Source organism: Eretmochelys imbricata, chromosome 4 (assembly GCF_965152235.1).
Source record: "Eretmochelys imbricata isolate rEreImb1 chromosome 4, rEreImb1.hap1, whole genome shotgun sequence".
Classification (NCBI taxonomy): Eukaryota; Metazoa; Chordata; order Testudines; family Cheloniidae; genus Eretmochelys; species Eretmochelys imbricata.
The window spans coordinates 98,877,746-98,901,825 of NC_135575.1; the positions used below are offsets into that span (position 1 = coordinate 98,877,746).

At 36.3% G+C, this 24,080-nt stretch overlaps 1 protein-coding gene across 1 annotated transcript in view; it reads left to right on the forward strand.

Annotated features, from left to right (window-relative positions):
- The window catches only part of ATP8A1 (ATPase phospholipid transporting 8A1), a 247,394-nt gene extending 224,315 nt beyond the window's left edge, over positions 1 to 23,079 (forward strand). Inside the window, exons 35-38 of the mRNA XM_077815716.1 lie at positions 6,330 to 6,418; positions 6,822 to 6,914; positions 16,073 to 16,164; positions 18,304 to 23,079. Of these exons, the coding sequence (XP_077671842.1) occupies positions 6,330 to 6,418; positions 6,822 to 6,914; positions 16,073 to 16,164; positions 18,304 to 18,401 (372 nt within the window). The 3' untranslated portion in view covers positions 18,402 to 23,079. The remainder of the gene's footprint in view (positions 1 to 6,329; positions 6,419 to 6,821; positions 6,915 to 16,072; positions 16,165 to 18,303) is intronic.
- Positions 23,080 to 24,080: the final 1,001 nt, after the last annotated feature.

The window sequence follows — 24,080 nt, forward strand, 5'->3', positions numbered from 1 at the left end:
AGAGGGAACTTCGTGTCTCCTGTCCATCATTTTTGTAGTTGTAAGTATGGAGGCTGGATTTTGCTATAATTGAGCCAGTTCCAGAAGGCCCTTATTGACTGGCATAACAAGTTTTTCAGGAAGAGAAGAATGTAAGATGTCCAGCAATTTGTGGGCATTTTCGTAGACTCTGTTGGGATCTCCAACACCTCCATCATTTTGCAAAGGAGATCCTGAAATGCCCTCTAGTCATCAGGTGATGTAGAGGATGGCACCACATCTTCATCAGGTGACAAAGATGATTTGTGAGCAGTTGTGATTTCAGCAGGTTGGTGCTAGAGTTGCTCTTTCTCAGAAATTTGTGCTGGTGAAATCTCTGTAGCAGGAACATGAGACAGTTGTTGTTGAGGATGATCTCTAGATAATTCTTGTGGAGAAGGTGATCTTACTCTTGATACAGCAAAGAAGTTATTCCTTGTAGCATGATGAACATACCACAGTGCCTATTAAGGCCAGGAATGAAGTCCATATGGTTACTGAGTGAGTGACCAAGGAAGGGGATACTAGACAGCGGGTCCTTCCCGGAACACCCTTAGATTACGGTGACCCTTAACTGTGGAGTCTACTGGAAAAATATGAGTCATGGAGGGGGTGCCCTAGGAGAATAAGGAAGTGAACGATGCTCACTGATATCTGAGACAGATAAGTAATCTTCCTCTTGTAAAGGATGAGCAGCCCTCATTCAGGTCTGAAGTTTAGACTCTCAGGGAGCTTTTTAGTCAGTACCGAAGACATCCCAGTACCAATGGCTGTGGTACTGGCTCCATCAGTGTTACAAATGAAGACAGTAAAGTAAATTTGGGAAGGGCTGAAATAGCCAAATCTGCCAGTACCATAATTCTTGGTACCAATGGCATCAAAACTAAGATAAAAGTCAGTATGGTCAGTACCAGAGTTGGCAGTTCTGAAAAAGGCAGTACCAAGATTGTCAGCACCAAGGTCAAATTGCTGGCCACCATAGAGTCATAGAAGATTAGGGTTGGAAGAGACCTCAGGAGGTCATCTAGTCCAACCCCCTGCTCAAAGCAGGACCGACCCCAACTAAATCTAAAAACTAAAGAAGTTTTTAAGGTCAGGTTTGACAAAGCCCTGGCTGGGATGATTTAGTTGGGATTGGTCCTGCTCTGGGCAGGGGGTTGGACTAGATGGCCTCCAGAGGTCCCTTCCAACTCTGTTATTCTATGATTCTATGAAATCATCCCAGCCAGGGCGTTGTCAAGCCAGACCTTAAAAACCTCAAAGGACGGAGATCCACCACCTCCCTAGGTAACCCATTCCAGTGCTTCACCACCCTCCTAGTGAAATAGTTTTTCCTAATATCCAACCTAGACCTCCCCCACTGCAACTTGAGACCATTGCTCCTTGTTCTATCATCTGCCACCACTGAGAACAGCCTAGCTCCAGCACAGAAAGCCCCTGATGCAGTACCTTAATCGCCATATACAAGTCTGAGATAACAATGAGTATCAGAGATCTGACCCCTGAGTCCTCACAGCTACCAGAGCAACCATGACTCAGCCTTGAGCTGCTCTTTTTAAAAACAGCAGAAAGAGGAGACCCCTCTCTCTCTCTCTCTCTCTCTCTCTCTAAGAAGTACATTTAACAGAGGGTCCTCTTTCGTGCTTCTTAGAGAAGTGGTGCAGGTACCTGCCCCTTTCAGATTGGGAAGAGGCAAAAACAGGAAGTTGCAGGAGAACACCACTGGGATATCTACAGTGCAGCTGGCAATATAATGTCTAGCTGCTAAAAATAACGGTATAGCTGCGGCATTGGCCAGCCACCCATGCTGTCACCCACACTGGCACTCTACACTGCTCTTTTCAGTATGCTAGCTTGATCAAAGTTAGTGTGAGTATGTCTACCCGAGCTGGAAATTACACCCCCAGCTGTAGTGTAGACATACCCTTAGAGCCCTGGATGCTAAGGGCACTTTTTGCTGAGAACTGCTCCAACTCCAGTGTATCTCGTCTCATAGGGTACATCTGTACTTCTAAAAACCAGTGGCAGAAAGTCTCGGAGCCTAGGTCAACTGATTCGGTATCGCAGGACTCCTGCTTCAGGGCTAAAAATAGCAGTGTAGATGTGCCCAGGCTCTGTGACCCTCCCCAAGTCTCAGTGCCTGGGCTCCAGGAAGGAATGTCTACACTATCCTATACTATCTTATAATGAAACTATTGCAATTGCGAATGACAGGAACACAGCTAAATCGATTCCATCTCACAGCCATAAACAGTAAGAAGGAATTGAGGATTGGTTGGTCATCATGCCCTGCTTATGCCCTTTGGTTGGCAGGCTTGAGGGCATGAAGGGTGAAGGTGCAGCCCAATGGACACTGCTGGCCAAAACATTGCAATCTCAAGTGCATGGGGCACATATAGACAATCACTTGAAGAAGAACAAGGTTTGAAGGAACAACTATCAAATGAGACCCTGAACTATTTGTGCACCAAATCTTACTCAACACCATATACCTTTTTGAATCTGTATGTTTATCTGAAAATAAAACTCATTGTATACTAATTGGGCCAGGTAGGAGAGGACACCAACAGCTGTGTTTCTAATCATTGTTATGTTTATGTACCTATCTATAAATAATCCTTCAAAATACAGTTTTAAAAATAATATGTGCTGACAATATCAGATATTATTAATATTCATTAATCATGGACAAAATCCTGCAGTTTTTATTCAGTCCTTACTTGGACAAATTCTTATGCATTTCACAGGAATTTTGCTTGAGTGAGCACCTCAGGATTTTTTCAGATAGCAATGGTTTTTTACTGCTTCCTTCTCCACTTGCTGACAGATTGCCTGATACTTCATTCCTGATGCTCTCCTCACCTTATTGTTGGCCTCTGCTTTGTATTGTGTACCACCAGGTTTGCGGGGGGAAGGGGAAGGGTTGTATACATTTACTATGGTTTCTTTAGTGGAAGCTCTGTTTTCTAAGCTGTAAATATAAAGAAAGGGCTATGGAACTAACTACCAGAAAAGATAAAAATGACCTCTAACCTCACTGCATTGAGAACTAAATGCAAAACTCGTCTTCGGCTTCGCTGTGCCTCAGTTAGTTCGTTAACTAGTGTGCGTGTGCACACATGCACACGTACGCAAAACCCAACTATAAATTAATCACGTTATTTCTCTGAGAAGGAAGAAAGAGGGAGAAACTGTTACTATTTCTATCCTTAAATACTCGGGAGGTATTCACATACCAGTACTACAGTGATGATAGCTAGATTAGATAAACTGAAAAGGCTTTATAAATCTTTCCACAGAATGGTTTTATTGCTCTTTCCAACTTTGTTGCCTCGCTTTTCTGATATCCTCATCCTTAAAAATGATTTGTCTGAATGTATCTGTAATGTTTCATAAATATAGTAAAGAGAGAGGGAATATTCTTATCTAATCATTTCAACTTGATATGTAATTTTCTGATAGTACATTATCCTTCAGTGCTTTTAAAAAGTTCTGCAGGCAGGGCTTTTAATATTCTACTGAATTAAAAAGTGATATGGTAACAATCTTCAGGAATTTTGTTTCTTTAAACAAAACTCAAACAGCATCAGGAAAAATTCTGTTAAAGCTACATTTATGAGCTATCTTAATTTATTTTAGAAAGTCTTAATTTTGAGAATCAACATTTGCAGCATATCCATGCTACTTAGACAGCAATTGTTTTCCCCCTGGGACCTGTTAGTCATACAATTTACTAGACTTTCTAACTCTTACTTCGGATTATTTTTGAATTCCCCTGGGAGCCACTTTTGTGGAAGATTCCATTTGGTTTCACAAGGCCTAAAGAGGAAAAAAACTTGGCATTGACCACTAATCTCACACATTAGGAACAATTTGTGAACCACGAACAGAGGCAGCCAGAGTCCATCCCCAGAACAGGCTGCTCCTGTTAGTGCCATTGTCTGAAAAGGATTGGTTTGCCATTTCCCAGATGACCTGCCTATGTGTAGAGAGATGTGAAAAGTTAGAGACAAAAATGGTTTATACAGAGTGAGGGGGGAGCTTTCTTGTACAGAAAGGAAGGAAATACCTCTGTGGGATTTTATTTTTTCCCTCTTCATCCAAAAAATACAAAGAGGCCCTCTGTCTTTAATGCGAATGTCGGCTTTAAATCTTTTAGGTTTGGATTAACTCTGCAAAAGAAAAAAAAATCTGACAGGCTTTCAAATATGACGCAGAAAAACTTTTTTTCTCAATTCATGTTGTTCATTTGTAAAGCTAAAGGCTGGATGGACTGAATAGTAGGCGCCAGTTGTTGCTTCATTCATAGTTAGCATTACAATAGTCAGAATTAACATCCTAAGACCTACATTATCACTTTTGCTGTTTCACTAGGAAACATTTAATAGAGTGGCTAAAGCAAGTATAGTTCTTTGCTGTTACTAAATTAAACTAAAAATATTATTAAAATTAATAATATAAAGTGATTCAGATCAAATTGTGATTTTTCTCTGCCATTTTTTGTTTAGGAAAATGTTGGTCTATATAACTGTTACTTAAACTTTAACGTAAACTTTCAAGGCTTTTACAAAATGTAATTTTGATAGGCATTTCCTATTAGTATTGATTTTAAGAATTGAGCATGTCATCAAGCATGTCAAGGGTCATGTTTTGGTTATAATATCAAGTGACTTTTATGTGAATAAATTTTTCTCCATTTTGTTACAGATATCTAAAAAGATCTTTTTGGCTGAAGTTGCGAATTGTAGTTATTTTAATCCAAGCATTATTATTCATAATTTATAAATTTGTTTATAGGAATTATTCTGGCTAAAAACTAAAGTGCTCAGGGCATCCTCAGTCACCTGTAATAGCTATTATACTTATAAAACATGGATGTAGATAAAAAAGGCACATTTGCAGTTTGCAGCTTGGCTAAAATTTTAAGTTTTCCAAGGAATACATGTATCTATCTACATGCACTCTGAAAATAAATAGGGCTATATTCACTACCTACATTATAATAAGACTTTGTGAAAACGACTTTCTCTTTCTAGACCGTAAGTAATGTACCACATACAGATCGGAAACAAATTTTAATGTATGTGTGCTAAAAAAAAAGAGTAGTGTTTAAACTGCTTATTCAAAGTGTCTGCATTTTTCCTTTAATTGGGGTATTGCTAATATTAGTAAAATTTTGCAGTTTGTTTATTATTTCAATTAGGTGCTGCAAATTTAACCTTTAGAAGCAATTAGACTTCAAGAAATGAAATCAAAGAATTCAAATGCTGTTGTGTAGCAATGTTACTCTTAATCTCTGTGAAATCTAATTGCATTACAAAAGCATTTTTAATATTCTAATTACAAACAACTGACAATTTATTAATCATAGATCATTTTCTTTGCAATCATAATATCTCCAATGTAGATGCTTGGCATGTGTTACAAAGGCAAATTAAGATTATTTTAATGCCCTTTATACTAATTTTGCAGAAGAGTAGTGCTTATTTTGTCTTTGGTTGTAACAGGTGTGCAAAAACAAGTTAATTAACATGGACAGGAGAAATTCTGGTTTCCATTCTGACAGTAAAAAATAAAGACTAAATTATACACCTAACTAAAAGCCAAAAAGTGTGTTGGTAGTAAAGTATTTAAATTTTGCAGCAATGTGCTTTATTTTAAAAACAGCTTTTGTTTAGATGTTTTGTTAAAGGATTACAGGAAAACAGGTGAAGTATATATATTTTCTCATTATTTTTGCAGTTCTGAATTATAAACAGAACATTTAAACAGTAGTCAGTTTAGTCGTAGTAGTAATGGGTGCTCCTGGGAGATGTATGACAAGATAATTGTGAGGACGAATATCTTTTTCGGTATCCATTATCTCATATTAGGGTTGACAGCAAATAGGAGTGCTATTAGAACATGTTCTCAAAGATTTAGCATTATTTTAAATTGCTATATCTTATTTTAATAATATTCTTTATTAGTATTAGAAATGGGATGGTGTTAAGATGGGTGTTGGGGGGGGTTGTTTATTTTTTTTTATTTTTAAAGAACTGAACAGTTTGAAATTTTCATGAAGCTTTTAACATGAGTAGCATTTACTTACATATTAAGTATTTGAGGGACTTTCACCCAGGATGAGTAAGGACAACTCCTGTGAGTAAGGTTTGCAGAATGGGGCCCAGTAATTTCTATATTGCATTAGAGAGCCCAGCAAAGTTTGGATGAATTTGATTTTGATACTTTGAGCCAAGAAAATGTTGAGATGTCTAAAGGTTTTGGTATTTTTTTTATAACGGTATCATTTTTGTGATTTATCTATCCAGGCAGTTATGTTGTTCAGCTCTGGAGTCTTTTGGATGGGTCTGTTATGTATTCCTGTGACAGCTTTGCTTTTTGACGTAATATACAAAGTGTAAGTATAGAACTGTTAAAACTTAGAGGGAAAATTATTGTCAAGTTTTAATTTTTCTAAGTATTGGCCAGTTTAAGAAAATATAAAGAGCTTCATTGATTCTTTCAAATTATGACTCACTTTGTTTGTAGTTTACAGATCTTGCCACAATGTACCACTACTTTATTTCTTTTTAAATATTTTTGTTAATCAGAACTTTTAATTGATAACTTCTGTTGTTTGTGCTTAGCATAACAGCTGACGAAGTGTATTATTTAGTGTATTCTTTAAAATTTCTCCTTTCAAAATTTAAGTTGAAATCACTTGGCAAAAATGAATTTGTAAATTTCTATTATAGAGTCTTGAAAAAGACATATATTATGGTTTCAACAAGAGTAAATCTGATAAACATTTCATATTGCAGAATCAAGAGATCTACTTTTAAGACACTGGTAGATGAAGTTCAGGAGTTGGAAGCAAAATCTCAAGATCCAGGGGCAGTTGTGCATGGCAAGAGGTACTGTAAAATACCTGTAGATTGATCTTTTAAAAATAATTCCTTGCTGTTGAATGTTCATAGTCACATTATACAAACTATCAAGAAATTAAGGCTCTGATCTTGCAGTAAGATGTAAGCAGACAGACACTTGCATCCACATGAATGGGGTTCTCTGCAGGTACAAGAATCCATCTGTGTGCATCTTTTTGAAAGTTCAGGGCCTAAGGAATTATTTACAAAACGTTTTCAACTGAGTTTGTTCATTTGTGGCTGAACTAAGTTCTGCCAAATTTGGCTAGTCGTGGATAAAACAAAATACTAACAGAACCTGGTTTTAAAATCCTGTTTTGCTGCTTTGGCAGTGTTCACAATTGAGACAAAACAAGTTAGAACTTGGTTCATTCACAGCTACGTTTATAAACTTTGCCTAAGGACAACTGTTAAACTCAGTTAAAAGCCTTTCAGATTAAGGGCCTAAAGGAAAATAGCAAAATCTCTGCACAGTGTGCTGACATAAGGAAAACAAATTGATGTAACACCAATCTAAAGAACCTCTGCCTTACTTCATATATTAAATCAAGTAAAGGAAAATGCACTAGACAAACGTAAAACAGGTAAGAAATAAATCAAACTTAAATCTCCACAAAGTGCACTCCCCCGACTACTTGTACTCTTCCCAGTGCCAGGCATGTATGGTTGAAAAGGAAGAAGGAATATTATTTCAGGAGACTTGAAGAAATAAAAGCTTATTCAAAAGTTACAGAAGAATGGCAAAGAATTATACTGAAGAAGAGACAGAAAAGAACAGACCAGACCATTTTGCTGCAGTAGCAGAAAGAATGATGAAAGGAATACCTTTGCAAAGGCTCTGGGAGAGAGTAAATCAGTGTGCTTCTTTTGCTGCTGAATCTTGCAGCACTGTTCCCATCTCTACTGTGTTCCCAGACTGCTGATTTCAGTTCAGTTGTCTGGGAAACAGACACCTCTCCATCACACTGAATCTCCTTCCAGGTCCCCAGTGCTTGTTATAGCTCAGGTGAACCTCACTGTGCTTCCAGAGACTAGCAATCATTTTGCCCTATGTGAGCATGTGGTTTATATCAACTAGTGTTTTTCTGGGAAGAGTTTCATTCCTTCTCTCCAGTAAACCATATCGTCCTCAAAGTACATCTCTTGTGTCCAAAGGTATTTTCTTCTTCAGCTTCTGTTATTAGGGTAATGTTTTTACAAATAGATACATTTTCTTTTATCACTGAAGATGATCATAAATCCATAAGAGTGCTCTGGAACCATCTCACAATCTAGTTCATCTGTGAGCTTGCATTAATCTTAAGAAGGCCTCCGGAGAATACGTCAGAAAATTGTTTCACTAGCTGCAAAGACATCCTCCATTGGCCCCATTCATCCTCCAGACAAGTTGTTCAGTTCTTTGGTCTAGGGATTTTTTGTTTTAATTTGGTGCCTTAATCCTGGCTGATCTTTGTATTAATATTAGGGCTGTCAAGCGATTAAAAAATTAATCATGATTAGTTATGCTATTAATAATAGAATACCATTTATTTAAATATTTTTGGATATTTTCTACATTTTCAAATATATTGATTTCAGTTACAACACAGAATACAAAATGTACAGTGCTCACTTTATATTTATATTACAAATATTTGCACTGTAAAAACAAGAGAAATAGTATTTTTAATTCACCTAATACAAGTACTGTAGTGCAATCTCTTTATCATGAAAGTTGAACTTACAAATGTAGAATTATGTACAAAAAAATAACTGCATTCAAAAATAAAACAATGTAAAACTTTAGAGCCTACAAGTCCACTCAGTTCTACTTCATCCAATCACTCAGACAAACAAGTTCGTTTACAATTTGCAAGAGATAATGCTGCTGTTTACAATGTCACAAAGCGGTGTGGACGGACGCATGTTCATTTTCCTCATCTGAGTCAGATACCACCAGCAGAAGGTTGATTTCCTTTTTTGGTGGTTTGGGTTCTGTAGTTTTGCATCAGAATGTTGCATTTTTAAGACTTCTGAAAACATGCTCCACACCTCAGATTTTGGAAGGCACTTCAGAGTCTTAAATCTTGGGTCAAGTGCTGTAGCTATCTTTAGAAATTTCACATTGGTATCTTCTTTGCATTTTGTCAGATTTGCAGTGAAAGTGTTGTTAAAACAAACAACATGTGCTAGGTCATCATCCAAGACTGCTGTAACATGAAATATATGGCAGAATGCAGGTAAAACAGAGCAGGAGACATACAGTTCTCCCCCAAAGAGTTCAGTCACAAATTTAATTACCTCATTATTTTTTTTAACAAGTGTCATTGGCATGGAAGCATGTCCTCTGGAATGATGGCCGAAGCATGAAGAGGCATATGAATCTTTAGCGCATCTGGCACATAAATATCTTGTGACGCCAACTACAACAGTGCCATGCAAATGCCAGTTCTCACTTTCAGGTGACATTGTAATTAAGACGTGCGCAGCATTATCTCCCACAGATGTAAACAAACTTGTCTCTCTCAGAGATTGGCTGAACAAGAAGTTGGACTGAGTGGACTTGTAGGCTCTAAAGTTTTACATTCAAATCATAGAACCATAGGACTGGAAGGGACCTCGAGAGGTCATCTAGTCCAGTCCACTGCACTCGTGGCCAGACTGAGTATTATCTAGACCATTCCTGACAGGTGTTTGTCTAATCTGCCCTTAGAAATCTCCAATGATGGAGATTCCACAGCCTCCCTAGACAGTTTATTCTAGTGCTTAACCATGTTGACAGGATGTTTTTTCTAATGTCCAATCTAAACCTCCCTTGCTGCAATTTAAGTACATTGCTTCTTGTCCTGTCCTCAGAGGTTAAGAAGAACAATTCATCTCCTTCGTCCTAGTAACAACTCTTTATGTACTTGGTTTTTATGTTTTGTTTTTGAGTGCAGTTATGTAACAAAAAACCCTATATTTTTAAGTTTCACTTTCATGATAAAGAGTTTGCACTACAGTACTTGTATGAGGTGAATTGAAAAATACTGTTTATTTTGTTTATCATTATTACAGTGCAAATATTTGTAATAAAAAATATAAAGTGAGCATTGTACACTTTGTATTCTATGTTGTAATTGAAATCAATATATTTGAAAATATAGAAAAACATCCAAAAATATTTAATAAATTTCAATTGGTATTCTACTGTTTAATAGTGAAATTAATTACGATTAATTTTTTAACCACGATTAATTTTTTTACTCACGGTTACTTTTTTGAGTTAATGGTATGAGTTAACTGTGATTAATCGACAGCCCTAATTAATATCTACTCACATTACATGGCAAAAATGTCATTCTCTGTAGAAGAAACTCTTCAGTTGAGAAAATGTAAGTCAGGAGTCTCTGATCTGGTGGACCAACCTGCTTATCTCTTCAAGGAGTTTCATTAACAATTTACACTGGAAAACTGTAATAACCAACAGTAAATTTCCTATGTTGTAGCAGCCTATATGCACCAGACATATGTGCAGAGCAAGTGGTTAAATAGTGAGCACACTTTTTAATATCAACAGACTGGAAATGAAAATCATCATTGTCATAAATATAAAGGAAAGGGTAAACCCCTTTAAAATCCCTCCTGGCCAGAGGAAAAATCCTCTAACCTGTAAAGGGTTAAGAAGCTGAAGGTAACCTCGCTGGCACCTGACCAAAATGACCAATGAGGAGACAAGATACTTTCAAAAGCTGGGAGGAGGGAGAAAAACAAAGGGTCTGTGTCTGTCTGTATGATGCTTTTGCCGGGAACAGAACAGGAATGGAGTCTTAGAACTTTTAGTAAGTAATCTAGCTAGGTATGTGTTAGATTGTGGTTTCTTTAAATGGCTGAGAAAAGAGCTGTGCTGAATAGAATGACTATTCCTGTCTGTGTGTCTTTTTTGTAACTTAAGGTTTTGCCTAGAGGGATTCTCTATGTTTTGAATCTAATTACCCTGTAAGGTATCTACCATCCTGATTTTACAGAGGTGATTCCTTTACTTCTATTAAAAGTCTTCCTGTAAGAAAACTGAATGCTTTTTCATTGTTCTCAGATCCAAGGGTTTGGGTCTGTGGTCACCTATGCGAATTGGTGAGGATTTTTACCAAACCTTCCCCAGGAAGTGGGGTGCAAGGGTTGGGAGGATTTTGGGGGAAAAGACGTGTCCAAACTACGTTTCCCGGTAAACCCAGATAAAGTTTGGTGGTGGCAGTGGAAATCCAAGGGCAAAGGGTAAAATTAATTTGTACCTTGGGGAAGTTTTAACCTAAGCTGGTAAAACTAAGCTTAGGAGGTTTTCATGCAGATGTGGGGACCATTATTACACAGTCACTTTTCTAACTGAAAGAGAACTTGAATGTTTTAACATCACTGACCAGAGAAGCCTATGGGAGCCTATAGTATGTGACTGCCTCAATAAAACGGGTAGTTTGCACTGCAGGTGGCTTGATTTTGTTATCAGATCCATTGTAATTGATATGCCAAGAAGCCTCTTGTGCCTAAAAACTGAAATGACTAAAAGTAAGAGGATAAATGTTTTAAAAATAAACCATTATTTCAGACCTTCATTGCCAAAAAACCTTTCCCCACCTCACACCCAACTCTTAAAATGTGTACTATTTCAGTATTTAAAAAAAAAATTTTACATAAGTAAAAAATTTTACTGACATTGAATTGGGCATATGTGAACAGTAACATGACTAGTTACCTTGACTTGTGCAGGTGTACTGAAATATTGGTATGTCACAAGTGCCTCTTCCAAATATAGTCATATTATCTTTTTATGTAAGCCACTTTTAAATATTTTTAAACTAGAAATGTAATAGGAATATATAAAGCAATAAGCATTTTAGATGGTTGCAAATTTTAATCTGTTCTTGCTCATCGTAATTTACGTTATAAGATGCATTTAATTACTAGTTTATTTAAATCTTTAAACCATACAAGATAGAAGTTATTTAAGAATACACACACTTCATGTATTTGAATGGTGCTAATGTTCAGTCTGTGCCTCCTAGTGCACCTAATTAGCACAAATGCTGAGGTACTGTCACCTAGCACTGCTTATGTATCACACCTCACATTATATTACATTTGGCTCTGATAAATGTAGTTTATTTTCAGGACTCATTTTGAATGCCAAAAAGATAGTTACAAGTAAAGAGCATTATCCTACAATCCCTATTCAGGTGAATAGGAGTGCAGAACTGGGTCCCTCTGTATTTGAAAATACAATATGGAGTGAAAGTAGAGTACATTTCTTATCTAAGATGTCTGTCTGTCTTCAATTACATTTTCAGTTCAGATATTGAGCCCTATATAGTTGAGTCTTCATTATACACAAACTACCAATAAGAAGTTGTTCCATAACTAGTATTCAAATATGAACTTAAAATGTGCATGTTTAAGGCCCAGTTCTCAAGAGCTTACATATGCAAAAATACCCATCTGATGGCTTATTCCAGGCCACAAGCAGGAGATAATCATGGTAGTTCTGTAGGCACCATTCTAATGACCCGGGTTAGAGAGCTGGATAGAATGTGGCACTGTGGATCTCATTAGAGCAGGGGTTGCCAGAACAAAAGGGAGCCTATCAGGGGAGGTATAGTTTGTCTTTAGTGTGGGCTCTGCATATACCTAGATGTCCCTTACCGCTAGCCCCTCAGAGGCTCTGAACATTGTTGAAAAATTGAGTACATTAAGCACTGCACAAGCATCCCCTCCTAAAATCAAACATATTCAGTGCCCATTTTCACATAAGGTAAGTGCTGTCCCCAACATTTTCAGTACCTACTTCTTCAAGATTCTTCCCAAGATCGTTCTGTGAGCAGAATAACCTCAGCCCAGAGTCTGGCTTTGCCAAGTTTTTTCTCCAGTTCTTCCCTCCAAATCTGTCTGAATTTGTATAGTTAATTTTATTGTGTATTTAGTATCTTATGGGTAACTTTTTACTTTGAGATATTTTTATTTTGAGTTGTTACAAGATCTGGGTTGGTGCCGACATCATGGTTGCCCCTGAAATAACTAAGGCTTTGTCAATGTGAGAAAATTGCACTAATTTTAACTAAATTGGTTTAGAATCCAACTTAATTAAATTGGTGCATCCCCTTTGCTAACTAACATCTGTATCTCAAGCACCAGGGAGCAGCTTGTTCTCAGGACAACAGATGTTCGCTCATGTAAAAGTTTATGTTGGATTTTATCTTCCTCCAGTTATCATCAGTCAAGCAGGTCTTCAAGACATCTTTTAAGAAGGACATTAAAAATTGGATATAGTTGAGAGAAGAGCCCTGAGAATAATTAAAGGATTGGAACACATTCCTTATAGTGAAAGACACAATGAGCTCAATCTGTTTGTCTTATTAAAGATTATGTTAAGGGTGATTTGTTTACTCTGTAAGAACGAGATCTTCAAAGATGATCATTGGAAGTTAGGAACCTAAATACCTTTGAGGGTCTGGGCCTAAACACCTACATTGGGAACAGAAATTTTCTTAATAAAGGGATCTTCAATCCTGCAGACAAAGGTATAACAAGATCTTATGGCCAGAAGTTGAAGCTAGACAAACTCACACTAGAAATAAGGCACACATTTTTAATAGTGATTAACCATTTAATGGTAATTAACCATTGGAACAACTTGCCGAAGGTTGTGGTGGATGCTCCATCACAGAAAATGTTTTATCTAAAAGATGTGCTCTAGTTAAATCACAACTGTTGGACTTGAATCAGGAATTAATTCAAGGAAATCTTATGGCCTGTGTTATGCAGGAGGTCAGACTAGATGATCATCATGGTCCCTTCTGTCCTTAAAAATGGATGAAAACTCTTCACAGTACATCCTAACTTAGCTTACTAGGGTTCCCAAGATTGACATGAACACAGTTATAACTGAAACAGTTTCTTCACAGCTCTAAGGCTTCAGCAAGTAGCATGAGTTCAAACTGTTCTATTTTGAATTTTATCTGGGCACCCTGGGTCATGTCGATAAAGCAGCTCACACACAGAAGACAAAACATTCAGCACTGTTGTGTCTGACACTGAGGCTCAGTTCAGGGCATAGTTCCTGTGGTTTGCCTGAAAAGCCTGTGTAATACCATTCCCAGTCCTCATCTACGTTCCGTCCCAACTCCTGCAGTAAATCTTCTTAAAATTATCAGAAAGTATATTTATCATGTTTCAAGCTCTCTATGCTATGGCCAGTTCACTTATTTTCTAGTCACTAAATTAGGGTCTTATCTATGGGAAACTATAAGAATTTGGGAAGAAAGATACATTGTAAGGAGACAGCCTGTTTGTTTCCTGAAAACATCAAACCTTGTAACATTGGACCAGTGCCTGTGTATCCAATTGGTTAAAACTGCCATTCATACCCCACCCCACAAACCCTTTTTTTTCTACTTGTGCTCAGGTGAAGAGCTGTCTGGATCATATTCCAGTATATTTTACAGTAGCAGCACAAATAGTAATGAGGTGTCACTCTAAGTTGCAGAGTTTGGGGAGGGAGAAGAATGGACAGTATATAACTGGATGACACACAGAAGCCCTGCTTTAAACTCCTAGCAATGTGTATGTTACCAGAAATCTGCATGTACACCTACAATTTAGTTCTAGCTTAATTTTCAACCTGCCTAGGTGTGCACATAAATCTTTGAAAACCCTTTGTGCACAAAAGACCATGCACCTACTACTTGCATTGTAAATGCATGCAAATATCTGCGAAAATGTGTCCCTTGCTATTTACTCAGCATCTCTGAAAACAACTTGATAAAGTGCAGTACTCATTTATAGCAAGGCAATCAGACACCTCCAGTAACAAAAATAGTGTTGATTCCTTTTATTTGAGTATGCTGTGCAGCTTTAAAATGTTAATCACTAGCATTTAATTGTAATTATCATTTATTTCAGATTATGAAACATGTTTGAAATCTATGAAACAATAGTAAACAGGGCATATTGTTTATATTTGTCAAAATGAATTGTTACTTTATATAAATGTACTTGTAGAATTTTTTCTTTAAAAAAAAAAACAACAAAAAAAACACTTTACCAAAACAAGTCATGTATGTTACCATCAGGCCACTACCCTTTTTATATTTTCTAGTCTATATTTTCCACTGCATGCATCCGATGAAGTGATCTGTAGCTCACGAAAGCTTATGCTCTGATAAATTTGTTAGTCTCTAAGGTGCCACAAGTACTCCTTTTCTTTTTACCCTTTTTAAATTTGACATCTAGTCCAGACTCAAACCCCAATCTCTAAAAATAGCGGATCATCTATCCACGGCACCTGTTTCCCAGGGACAGATCTTGAACAATTTCAAAAATTCTTGGCAACTCTGTTTTGGAGATAATTATTAAGGGCTGGATTATGTAAATTGTACATATTCTGTACTAAGGAGCAGTGCCGAGCTACACCCCTTGAAAGCAAGCACCATGAGGAATAATGTGCCAGACAAGCAGAACGCCTTCTGAGAGTTTCCCAGAGCTCACCAGAAATGCACACACTGCAACACCCTTCATGGAGGCAGCATACTCCAACATACACATGGCTGGCTGACGCATCCAGGGGCAAGACCTTAACGCCATCTTCTCCCTGCAATTCCCATCCCCTTTGGGGCACTATATCAGGGCAGGTAGGGAGTGATCCTTACACTTCTTAGTATGTAGGAGTGCAGTTCTGCAATTGTACGTTCTGCAATTTTGCCTGGCCTTTATGCAGGTCATGCTGGGCTGGGGAAGTCTCTATCCCCTTCCCTTACACTGCACAGCAAAAGGGCCAGGCAGAATCTGGCACTTAAATATTTTAATAGTATTGTTAGTTTATTTATTTGTATTGTGGTTACACCTAGAGTCCTCAATATGCTAGTCAGTGTATAAACACATAACCACAAACCAGTCTCTCCCCAGAAACTTACAAACATAAACCCAGTATTTGAAATACTTTAGTTTGCCACCATTTTAATCATATGTCTATTAATAATTAGGTCAGGTACAACCTAAATAAAAGACTGATCACTGTTTTTTTCCTACCTTATAATGGGCAGTTTTTTAAGTTTGCCCGCTTTTGTTTAATGTCCCATGGGCAAACTATACATTGTCATTCATAAATTGACATATTTCACAAATTTCCACTTTCTTTCTAGCTTAACTGAAAGAGCTCAACTACTGAAGAATGTCTTTAAGAAGAGTCCTGTGAACTTGTACCGTTCTGAATCTCTGCAGCAAAACTTGCTTCGTAAGTGTTCAGTGTTTAAAAAGAATAACATGCGGTTTCAAAATATAGACACAAAACAATACTTTACTACAATTGTTTGTCATAAAATGCAATATCTTGATTTCTGCTACAATGGACTATTAAAAACACTTTTTACAAGATATCTACCTAAAACAAACACATACCAAAATATACCTAAGATATTGATATATTTTAAGAAAGGACAAATCTGTTTGGTGTTAAAACACTAAGTTTGAATTACAAACAGCTTTTATTACAAAGTATGATGATGTAAACTTTGGACCATCATCCTGAAATTGTTTTGATTTTGATTTTCCCAAAGAGGAAGGGCACCATTGAAAATATATATATGAAAATAAATATATATGTATATCTATCTGTATATAGTGTATAATGGTTTTTGTATGTGACTACATTTGTAATAGTATATATATTTGTACTAGCACACGTGGGATAAGTCTCATGTCTGAAATATTGGTATAGAGTGGTATGGCTTGGGTCAGGCAAGGTGAAAAGGGAAAAGGTGTTGCATTATACATCAAGAATATATACACATGTTCTGAAGGAGGTGGGAGGCAGACAAGTTGATAGTCTCTGGGTAAAAGTGAAAGGGGTTACATCATAGTAGGTAAAAAGAAAAGGAGTACTTGTGGCACCTTAGAGACTAACAAATTTAGTCTCTAAGGTGCCACAAGTACTCCTTTTCTTTTTGCAAATACAGACTAACACAGCTGCTACTCTGAAACCTATCATAGTAGCTGTGTACTATAGACCACCAAATCAGGAAGAGGAGGTGGATGAAGCATTTCTAGAACAAATAACAGAAATATCCAAAGCACAAGACCTGGTAGTAATGGACGACTTTAACTACCCAGACAATTGTTGGAAAAGTAATATGTCAAAACACAAAATTCTCAGTAAGTTCTTGGAATGTTTGGGGACAACTTTTTGTTCCAGAAAGTGGAGGAACTAGTCTGGGGGACAGCCATTCAGGGAGAAATTGGTAGCAAATCTGAAGGTGGAAGGCAATTTGGGTGAAAGTAATCGTGAAATTATAGGTTTCATGATTTCTAAGAAAAGGAGGGAGTGAGAACTGAAGAATAAGGACAATGGAATTCAAAAAAGCAGACTTTATTAAACTCAGAGAACTGGTAGGTAAGGTTCCATTGGAAGAAAATCTAAGGGAAAAAGATATTCAGGAGAGCAGGCTATTTCTCAAGGCGGCAGTATTAAAGCATCCCGATGCAAATGAAAAATCGGAAGAATAGTAAGAGACTAATATGTCTCCATCTGAGCTCTTTAATGACCTGAAAATCAAAACCAAATCCTACAAAAAGTGGAAACATAGACAAATTTGCTAAGAACAAGTACAAAAGAATAGCAAAGCATGTCAGAACAAAATTAGAAAGGCTAAGGCACAAAATGAGTTAGACCTAGCAAGGGACGTAAAAGGCAATAAGAAAAGGTTATTTAAGGAGCAACAGAAAGACAAAGGAAAGCATAGGTCTACTACTTAGTGGAAAAGAAAGAGTAATAACTGATGACATCAAGAACGCTAAGGTATTTGAAGCAAAATAGGTATTAGTCTTCACTGAAAAGGTTAATGCTGACCAGACACTCAACATAATTAATATTAACAACAAGGGGTAAGAAATGGAAGCCAAAATAGGGAAAGAACAGGTTAAAGAATATTTAGATAAGTTAGATGTATCCAAGTCATCAAGGCCTGATGAAATTCATCCTAGGGTACTTTAGGAAGTAGTGGAAGCAATCTCAAAACCATTAGTAATTATCTTTGAGAACTCCTGGAGGACAGGTGAGGTCCCAGAGGACTAGAGAAGGGAAAATATAGAACAAAGACAACCTGGGGAATTATAGACCAGTCTATACCTAACTTTGCTATACCTGGAAAGATTCTGGAACAAATTATTAAACAGTTTGTAATCTGTTGTCAAGAACCAGATCATGCCAAGCCAACCTAATTTCCTTCTTTGACAGGGTTACTGGCCTGGTGAATGAGGGAAAACAGTAGATGTGATATATCTTGATTTGGTTTCATTGAAATGTGAAGTCTTCCAATTCTATAGAATATCTGAAACAGTAATCAGTGTTTAACTGTTTTCTGTTTTGTATCTGCAGATGGCTATGCGTTCTCTCAAGATGAAAATGGAATAGTTTCCCAATCTGAAGTAATAAGAGCTTACGATACCACAAAACAAAGACCTGATGAATGGTGAAGGAATACAGCTTGCGACAGAGAGCCCTTAAAATTACTTAAGTAAGACAAACTACTAGATCTTTGCTGGGATCTGCTAGCAGGATCCAATCACAAAGATTACAGAAAGATCCATGATGATCTTATTCCATAAAGTTTGGATTAGTGTATTCAATAGACATAAGCACTGTGCAACTCTACTGTAACACATCATCTCTAGACATTTTTAAAAAGTATTTGCTTTGTCTTTGTAAACAAAGGTTGAAAATTACCTTGTGTTTTGCCAGATCGCGTATTTATAACGAGGCTGAATCACTATTGTTCATATATCATATTACTTGGGACATCATTAATGGTCAGATACCACTATACATAGATTATTAACATTTGTGCAGGTTCATAAGTGGTTATACATTTAAAGTACCGTTGGTAACAAGCCTTTGATTTCAACAAGTGCTGACTAACCAACATTTTAATGGTGTTAACTCACCTTATTAAGCAAGATTTCAAACCAAGGTGTATATAGGTGTTTGTGTCAAACTAGCCTAAAAAATATGTTTGCCAAAGAAGTTCGATAATTGCAATTCTCAAGAATTTCTAGTAGTCATTTGCAGAGAAATTGAAAAGGAAATTAACTTAAAGTGCTGATGTCAGAAATGTATGTTTGATTCTCCATACTTGATAAAAATACAGCATAATGAGCCTAATTTGAGTTGCCTTCATGGCACTTGCTTTCAGATCTGTGAAACTTTGCACCTTTGGTCTGATAAAAGCTTTTTATTTTTTATTGTTTAATATGGCTGCCACCTTTTAGCATGGTGCTCGTATTTCCAAGTTTTGTTCAAATTACAAACAAAACAAAAATTGCTCTGTCTCACCTTTCTTCATCATAATATAGCCGTTTTTGCAATGCTTGTGCTTTATACGCACATCTGGTCACAATTTGATCAGAAAAGTTTGTCCTAATTCATAAAAACAGATTATGGGCTATTTATGGGCTTTTCACCATCTTTATTCTAAAGTTATCTGGAACATGACTTGTTAAAGCAATGTATGCCCTTTAGCTGTGTGTGGTGTGTACTCTTCCATTTGCACCAGAGTCACCTCCTACTATGCACCCAAATATACTGAAGTAGTTCTTTACAGCTTATTTGTCACATAGCAAACCTCTATACTCTCAGCTTTTAACAGAAATGAAGAGAAAATGCACAAACGAAAACAAAATTTTCCACAATTTGCTCTGCTCAGCAATGTAAAAGTTACACTTCACACCAGGAGTACACTGTAATAAGAAATTTTTAAAAATTAATTACATTTGGCATGTCTCTGCCCACTATCAAATGATGGCCTAACTTTTTCAGATGTTATATCTATTTGTGACAATGGCACAATCAGAGTCCAATTTAACTTTTTTTTTAAAGTTTGTCTGTTTTAATACTGACCTAAAGTCCACTGTAATAATTTAATTTTAATTCTATTTTATATGGAGAAAAATGCTTCTTAGTTTTTAAATATTTGTGACTGCTAGGCTAAGTAAAATAGATACAACTGACATTTAAAGTAAAACTGTATGTGAGAATGGAACAGAAATTTTCCCATTCTCCTTTCAGGTTATTAAGAACTTCATTCTTATCACTTTTTGTCCTCAGAATCATCCAATCTAGATAGTAAATAACAAGCAGTATATCTCTTCAGCTATTCCATATCCTACCAATCATTTCTTGACCATTTATATACTTATTAAGAACAAAACTTTGTCCCCTTGCCTTTCAGCACTATGCAGGCTCCACATATCACTTCCCTATACTACATAACTTCCTTACCTCTCATTCTGAGAAAATATACAAATCACATCATACATCAAAGCCCCAGCAAGGAAGACACCATATGAAAGTACATACTTAGGAGGACAAATTGATAGAATGGCCCTCCACATTTCATATGTATGTTATGCATTCTGTTCCTCTCCCTTTCCTTGAGTGATCTTTAAACACAAGAGAACACAGAAGACATAGGGACAAAGAAAACGTATTCCACTAGAAACAGCACTGTTAGTCAGTCATGCAGAGAAGAACTGCCTTCAGAAAAGCCATTTCAGGCATAGATAAATAGATGGATCAATATGGGAGGGCCATATCACTTGACCTAAGGCAAGCAAAAAAAATTGGGGGCATGCCTCTTTCTTAAAATATGGATCCCTATTTTTGACATCCATCGGAGAATGACTGACTTCAACAAATTTCTTAAATGACATTCCTCAGTGACTTAACTAATGTAAAACAATTCAGTCCATGCCTCTCTTTAAAAGTAAATGCATTTTTAACCATCCTTTTCAGTTGTAAAAGGCATAAATATTGATTTGGCAAAAATTATGCAAAGCAAAGAAATGTAGTGTAAACCATTGTATTGTGATGAAATTTACAAGCAGCTTCACTTTTATCCTGGGTTTACCTTCCTATAAAATAAAGCATGCTATATTTACAAGAATTCAGAAAATTAAGATGGCCTGCTACCTACAGCTGGTGACAAAAATGACATGCAGTTTACTCCAATTCCATTTTTCTTTATTGCTAAGAAGGTAGAGGGCTATTAGCACATCTTGTTGAGAGCCTGGACTCATATTGGAATTCTGTCTGGTGATGTTGCATTATGTTATATATTGCTCTATTTCCAAAGCAGGTGTAAGCTCATCACCATGTGTGTCATCCTTGTGTGATTACACATTTTAATTTTAAGTAGTGCCTGACAAAATGTATTTTGAGTTTGAGTTTGTATATGTACTTTTATTCCCCAATTGTCAGTCTGTTTTGGATATATTTTCACACATACTAGATGTTGCTTATTGTCTGATGATAATCAATTGTGAGATAATAGTCCTGCTTAGAAAGTTAGTAAAAAAAAAATGCTTTTTGTACTGCTTATACAGTTCCACTTCAAAATATAAGATCACCTCAGCAAAGTGTCCCTGTGTAAACCAGATTTAAAAAAAAAAATCAGTTCAAGTATACAATACACAGTTTATTTGCACACTGTTAAAGTGCATAGAAAGATAGTATATTATTTATTTAGTATACCATGTGTTTGTTTATTTGAGCCATTGGTTATGCAGGTATTTATTTTAATGAAGAAAATAGTTTAGTCAAATTACAATAGCTAATCATAATGCATTTATTCTGATCACTTAAACCTTTAATTTTGTGTGAATAAAGTCCAATATGGAATTCACATGGTAATTTGCAGTCTGCCTTATGTGCACTGCATAACAATTACAAACTATCATTAAAAAATGTTCCTTCAATTAAGCCAAAAAGTGCCAGTCAGAAATCAATTGATCCTGTGTGCGTATTGTTATTTTAATTACTTAAAAGAATGCAACAGTTATTCAAAAGGCTAATTAATTGTTACAAAATTTTATTCAGCCTAATCATCATTTGTATTTGGACTTTCTTTTGCTATTTCCTGATTTTAGGTATATATGTGGAAAGCAGCCTCAATAGATTTATAATAATTCATCTTTCTATTTGTGTAAAGATGATAGAGAAAATATTTTGAGACAGTAACAGATAGCTAAAGATTCCTATAAACCCCATAAAATACACTGTATCACAAAAATATCTTTTACAAAATGTCACAAGGAGCTTCCTTTGTTGCCTTAACCTTGAATTGGAATGTACATTAAATTGAAGGAAGGGAAAATAGTGTTTTCCCTTTTTTTTTATCTTGATTTATACTATGTAAAAGCAGCTGTAGTTTTGATGAGTTAATCATCATGTCTGCATGAATTAATATTTCAAAGTTTTCTGAGCTAATACATGGTTGTTGCAGTTGTCATTTTTCTGCCTTCATTTATAGACTCACAACATAATGTATCCAGAAGTTAATGATCTGGAAGCTAATTAATTGGTCAATTCAACTTTGTCAGTACTGGGTATATTCTTTCCTAGCAAAACTCAACAAATGTTGTCTGATACATCTTCATTAAACGAGGAATATTTTAGCATTCCAAAAACTTGTGCCTGATCCTGCAAACCCTTTCTCCCATTGGATTCAGTAGTTCTACGAATAAAGACTACTTGTGTGAGTAAGAATTTGCAAGATTGGGCCCTTTGTTTTTTACGTATTTTGAATTATAACATAAGCGTTTCCATACATACAACAATTCGTAATGGCAAAGCTGTGATCGGAACATGTAAAGCTAAAATCATGTTTTAGTGTTTCTTTATTCTAGACTAGAAGCCATAAATGCATTAATATTGTTTTTCTTGTTTGACTTGATTTTCATTAAGTATTTCAGTGTGTCAAACTGCTGTGAAAGGCAGCTACTATGTCAAAGCAAAGTTTGTGTTCAAGGTAAGGTAGGATTTTCCAGCTCCACTGAACCATTACTGCTGAAACTGTTGTGTAAATTGTGAAGCTGCATGAATGGAGAGTTTTTGACTCAGTGTTTATGGTAGTTTTTCTCAGGTTTAGTTTTAACTGGACATTAAATGCCCTGTGTGTTTTATTAAATTTTAGTAACGCTTTAAGTTCTATGCAGTGTTACATGTCATTGGCATTTTGTGAATGTGCATGTTTTGAACTGCAAATTTTTAATGTTTTGTCTTTTAATTGTTATTAAAAAATTGAATAAACTTTGCCATTAAATAAAAAAAACTTCGAAGGTTTTGGTTTCAAGTGCTACAATAAAGTTCAAAGGAAAACTTTTTCATATTTCATTATTTTTATTTTAATCAGTTGAAATGAGGCATACTGGAAATAAAATAACTTGCACACTAGTACCTGAACACTTTTGTATTACTCTAGCAAATGGAGAAAATAGCAAAGTATTCTACAACTTTTAATAAATATGATTGTTTGCAGAGGCCCACTCATGGTCTCATTGAAGTCAATGAGGAGTTTGCTTTAAACATTGAAAAAGGACCATGGAAGATTGCAACTAACCCAGTGAGGCATGGTCTGAGGATACTCATGGTAAAGAACAGGAAGAGCACCCTTTCAAATAGGAAAGCTTTTCAGTGGAGGAGCCAGGGAAGAGACTGATTAAAAGGGAGTCTTGTTTGAGTTTTATGAGGTCTTGGTGTTAAAGGTCCATCATCCACTGTCACTGCCAAAAGATGTTTCTCCCTTAATGGTGTGTATCACCTGAACAAGAGTGGGAGTATCCAGGCCAGAATTGAAGTGTGGTAGACAGGTATTACTCCTTATGCACATGGAGTTAATTTCAAAAGTGACAGGGGATGTAAGTTGATCAGAAAAGAGTATTAAAGTGACAGATTATTTAAAAATGCAGATATTTTGCAGTTAGTGTGCAAAATAAATTTAACACAGACTGATTTGGGATTCTTTCAGGGACATATGTAGCGAGCAGATGAAACACTCTCACTGAAGTCAGTGAATCCAAATCTGCGCCCTTACTACACTGCAAATACAGAATATTCCTGTTCAAGTCAACTGCGTGACTCCAGATTTCCACAAGAGAAATCGGAAGCAGAATTTGGCCCAATAACCTTCATATTGCTGTCAAGTTATAGATACTCGCAAGAAGTATATCAGGGACTTTGCATTGTCAGTTGTATCACTCCAGTTCTGGTTTTCAGAAGTAGTGAACAACCACAACTCCAGTAGAAGTCAATTGGAGCTGCAGATGCACAGCACCTCTGAAAAGTAAATCCATAATGTGCATGAATCTGACAGTATTCAG